The sequence below is a fragment of the Vicia villosa genome, linkage group LG3 (genome assembly GCF_029867415.1).
Source record: "Vicia villosa cultivar HV-30 ecotype Madison, WI linkage group LG3, Vvil1.0, whole genome shotgun sequence".
NCBI classification, from domain to species: domain Eukaryota; kingdom Viridiplantae; phylum Streptophyta; class Magnoliopsida; order Fabales; family Fabaceae; genus Vicia; species Vicia villosa.
The window spans coordinates 27,045,722-27,049,918 of record NC_081182.1 but is presented as its reverse complement, the minus strand read 5'-3'; the positions used below and the strand labels follow the sequence as shown (position 1 = coordinate 27,049,918).

The 4,197-nt window shown below is 35.2% G+C and overlaps 1 protein-coding gene across 1 annotated transcript; it reads left to right on the top strand.

Moving 5' to 3' along the window:
- The first annotated feature begins 312 nt into the window (after positions 1 to 312).
- LOC131655243 (25S rRNA (cytosine-C(5))-methyltransferase NSUN5) lies at positions 313 to 4,197 on the top strand. The gene is made up of 12 exons (XM_058925133.1): positions 313 to 674; positions 745 to 803; positions 908 to 958; positions 1,072 to 1,207; positions 1,394 to 1,479; positions 1,641 to 1,739; positions 1,864 to 1,917; positions 2,753 to 2,897; positions 3,138 to 3,199; positions 3,289 to 3,448; positions 3,529 to 3,690; positions 3,788 to 4,197. Exons 1-12 carry the CDS (start codon positions 407 to 409, stop codon positions 4,057 to 4,059), a joined length of 1,554 nt encoding a protein of 517 aa, XP_058781116.1. The 5' UTR covers positions 313 to 406; the 3' UTR covers positions 4,060 to 4,197.

Below are 4,197 nucleotides of genomic sequence, written 5' to 3'. Positions count from 1 at the left end.
GATAGTGGATAGCCTAAATAAAATTTTTCTTCAAGTTGAAAATATCATAAAATACTATTAACAAAATAAAGTTGCATGACGAATTCGAGAGAACATAAATTTTTTTTGATAAGATTCCTAATTATATTTAGAAGAGTTTCTTAAAATACGCTAAAAATATATCATCATATCAAAATAATTTCGGAATTTCTTGATTTCTGGACTTCGATCCTCTCCCTTACTAAAAAAAAATTAAAATTATATGACATAAAATTATATTAACATCAAAATAACAGAGTAAAACATTTAAAAATAATTAGTCATGGTGAGTGAAAACACAACATATTACGATTATCACGAAACAGATACAGCATTCGTGTGCAAGTGTTCCATAAGCTGAGCTAAACCAAAACCCCTAAACCCTGCGATGCGAATCAGAAAGCCTCATAATAACAAGAAGAATGTCGCCGCCGCCGCCGCCGCCGGCAAAGAAGAAAACGAAGTAAAAACGGCCAAATTGAAAGGCGCAGAGAGGTCCGCGTACTTCGCACGGAGAGAAGCCGCAAAAATACTGAGAACCGTCCTCGAAGGAGACGCTAACCGCCGTGCTCTTGCTTCCATCAAAACCCTCGTTTATCATCCTTCCGTCAGAAACAAGAAAGCCACATTCGCTCTCATCTGTCAAACCCTCAAACGTAACTATCTCACTTTTTCTCTTTCATTTCTTACAATTATGTTGTTCATTCGTTTTCTTTGCATTCTCAGATCTTCCCATTATCAATGATGTTTTGAAAGCGGCTTCTATTCTCAACACCAAGTGGAAGGTAATAAATAACTGCATTAACTCTGAATCTGTTCACATTTTGTTTAATTGTTTGATAAGTTTATAACACAATATTAACAATCTCATATACATTTGGTTTCGTAGAAGCAACAAGAGTTGGTTTATATTATTGTCTATGATATCCTTTTCGGTCAGGTCAGTAAATTGAATTTCCGCCGTAGCTTCTAAGGAATCTTACTTTCAGATATTGAACTGCCTTCCTCAGCATTAGTAAATTTTGTAGTGTGAATGAGGTTTGGTTGTTGTAGGGAGTTCCACTGGTTGGTGATGCAGAGAAGTACCTCATGCGCCACAAGGATCCGCTACATTTACATCTGAAAAAGGTTTTGTCACGGAAGAATGTGACGACCGTTAAAGAGTTGTTTGCTCTACAAGAGGTTCCTGGTTAGTCTTCTCTCTTTACCGTTCGTACTTTGTTAATTGTGAGTTCGATAATTTTTTGAATTTGATACTTTATCATTTCTCAATGGATGTTTTTTCAAAGGTTATTATTCTTTATTTGTTTTAGTTTCTGGTTTACTGCTCTACTGTCATAATGACTGGTATATTGTTTGAAATTTTCTTATGCAGATGTTTCTGTATCTCGAAATGTTCGTGTGAATACACTTAAACTGGATGTTGATTCTGCCTTAGTTGAACTTCAGAAAAAATACTCGGTATTTTTGTCAAAGTATTTCTGATTATCATATTGCACGTTACATTGTTATTTTTCTTTACGGAAATGAATTTAAAAAAGCCTCTGAGAGTGTCCGTCCTTGATTCAAATTAGTGCTCTACATTTTGTTTGATGAGATTATGTTTTTGATGTGGCAACTAGGTTCAAAAGGATGATTTACTGCCTGACTTGTTAGTACTCCCTCCAGGAACTGATTTACATGATCATCCTCTTGTCAAGAACGGAAGCATATTTCTGCAAGTAGGAATCGACCCTCCTTTGTTCCTTTATCTATATAAAGATCTTAAGCGACTAAAAAACTGATTTTTTCTATTTAAGAAATTTACTGACGGCAGTTCTTGGTGTTTGTTATTCATTAACTTAGGGTAAGGCGAGTTCAATGGTGGCACCGGCTCTTAGCCCTGAACCTGGATGGGAGGTGAGTTATTGCTACATTATTACGTATGATTATATATAGATCTGATTTAAGATAATATATTTCATAGGTATTCTCCACTTTAGATCCTCATAACCCTTGTAAACATCATCTTTTACTGTCTAATTTCTTGATTATTCTGGGTCTAGAGCTTTATTACACTGCAACCTGCAACCTGCCACATGTTCATTTTGTTTGAATTTCCCCAAAAAATAGTTCTTATTAAAAAAGTTTGCTGTATCTTGCTTTTGGTAGTATATGGTTAATGGATACATTGTGGAGTACTTTCTTTTTATGTCTTTCTAGTTTTTTCATAGTTGTTTGGTAATCAAATAAGAGGTATGTCAACTGAGTAGAAAGAAAACCAGGACTAGTATGGTAGTCAAACCACTTGCACTTCGAGAGTCGAGACTAAACTTTAATGATTAAACACACATATTTATTCATTGATCAATATATTGTTTTATCATATGGATTGGTTCCTTTTGAGATTACTAATCATGCTATTGGAAATTTAGGATAATAAATGTAAATTGCTTTTAAGCAATTGTAATGATGAACAATTGACACATAGAAACTAGTAATAATTGTGAAAATGGAAGTGATTGTATGTTACTTGACGCGTTATTATCATGTCGGGGCTATGAAACGCCTTCAATTTGAAGCGTTGGTGCTACATAGTTATAAGGCATCTAAAATGTATTACTTTTGAACACTACTGCTTTTAGTTAATACGTTAGCATGAAATATTTATGGCATAATTGAGAATTGAATGGACATAATGAGAATATGTTTTACTTCGGTCCTTATTAGTTTTTCACTTTAAATGTATTTCAAGGTTCTTGATGCATGCGCGGCACCAGGCAACAAAACTGTCCACCTTGCCGCCCTTATGAAGAGAAAGGGTAGGATTATAGCATGTGAGCTGAAAAAGGAAAGGATTAAGCGCTTGAATGACACCATAAAGCTATCCGGAGCTTCTAGTATCCAATATTATGTCTATAACATTAATATGCTTTTCAAACAATAGTTAATTCAATGTTACAATAATCACAAACGATGGTTTTATTTAATCATACATGCTAGTGGTAGTTCATATCTTTTTTCTGCACACTGTACTGGGATGCCTCTCGAGCAGAGCAACACGCTATAAATTTTGATACCATTTCTTCGATCAATTTTCAGTTTGTGTTGCCATGCTTCTAACTTAACTCTAAGTTCAGACATACAGGTTCTCAATGACGATTTCTTGAACATAAATCCCAAGGACCCTTCATATTCTAAGGTAAAGTATATTTCCTGTTACTTCGTCTACCAGATTGAACCGTCACTAGTTCGTTTTGTGTGTAACTGATATCAGACTTATCATTGCAGTTAAAAGCTATTCTTTTAGATCCGTCCTGTTCTGGTTCTGGTACTGCCGCTTCTAGACTAGACCATCTGCTTCCATCTAAAGCGGCAGGTGATATCGACACAGAAAGATTGAACAAGCTTGCAGCTTTTCAGAGAAAAGCTCTTGAGCATGCCTTCCTTTGTGAGTTAGTTCGTTACTCATTGTCAATTCTATTTTATTTTGTTCCCATACAATACTTGAAAGAATAGTTTCTTTGGCAGTTCCAGCTTTGGAAAGAATTGTATACAGTACATGTTCAATAAACCAAATTGAGAATGAAGATGTTGTGAAATCTGTTCTGCCTATAGCCGAGTCGTATGGGTTCCAACTGGCAAAGCCCTTCCCCGAGTGGCAGTGTCGCGGTCTTCCGGTTTTTGAAGGCTGTAAGTATTATTATTATTATTATTATTCAGTTACTGGTCTATTTCTGTTCTATAGTTTTTGGTGGATTTTAATATTGCTTGTTTTCTTATCTTGCAGCGGAAAACCTGGTTCGAACAGATCCTGCCAAGCATGGAGAGGGTTTCTTCATTGCCTTGTTTGTCAAGAAAGATGCTAACCTTTCAGTGAGGTCAAATAAAAATGATAATAAGACTCTCCCCAATTCTACCAGAATTAGAAACGTGCGAAGGAAGATACCGATGTTCATTCACACTAACATGTTCAAAATGTGGTTACATGATCAATTGAACCAGCGTCAAAATTTGAGGGATAGAAGATATTTTTCCTGTCAGTGTAAAAACCATTCATAAAATAGCCTAAAGCAGTTTTGTTTGCAGCAATTTTTCAATTTCCTTTCCCATATTTACCATTGTAAGGGATAAAATTATAATCTTTGTTTTTAATTGTAATGATGAAAGAAGCTACGAAGACGAACTGCTCTTTACCAA

What these genes read in the sequence shown, in the direction of transcription:
- LOC131655243 (XM_058925133.1), top strand. Translation starts at nt 407, where the DNA reads ATGCGAATCAGAAAGCCTCATAATAACAAGAAGAATGTCGCCGCCGCC. An exon ending in CATCTGTCAAACCCTCAAAC is followed by an intron (nt 675 to 744) that starts GTAACTATCTCA and finishes TTGCATTCTCAG; the next exon opens with ATCTTCCCATTATCAATGAT. An exon ending in ATGATATCCTTTTCGGTCAG is followed by an intron (nt 959 to 1,071) that starts GTCAGTAAATTG and finishes TGGTTGTTGTAG; the next exon opens with GGAGTTCCACTGGTTGGTGA.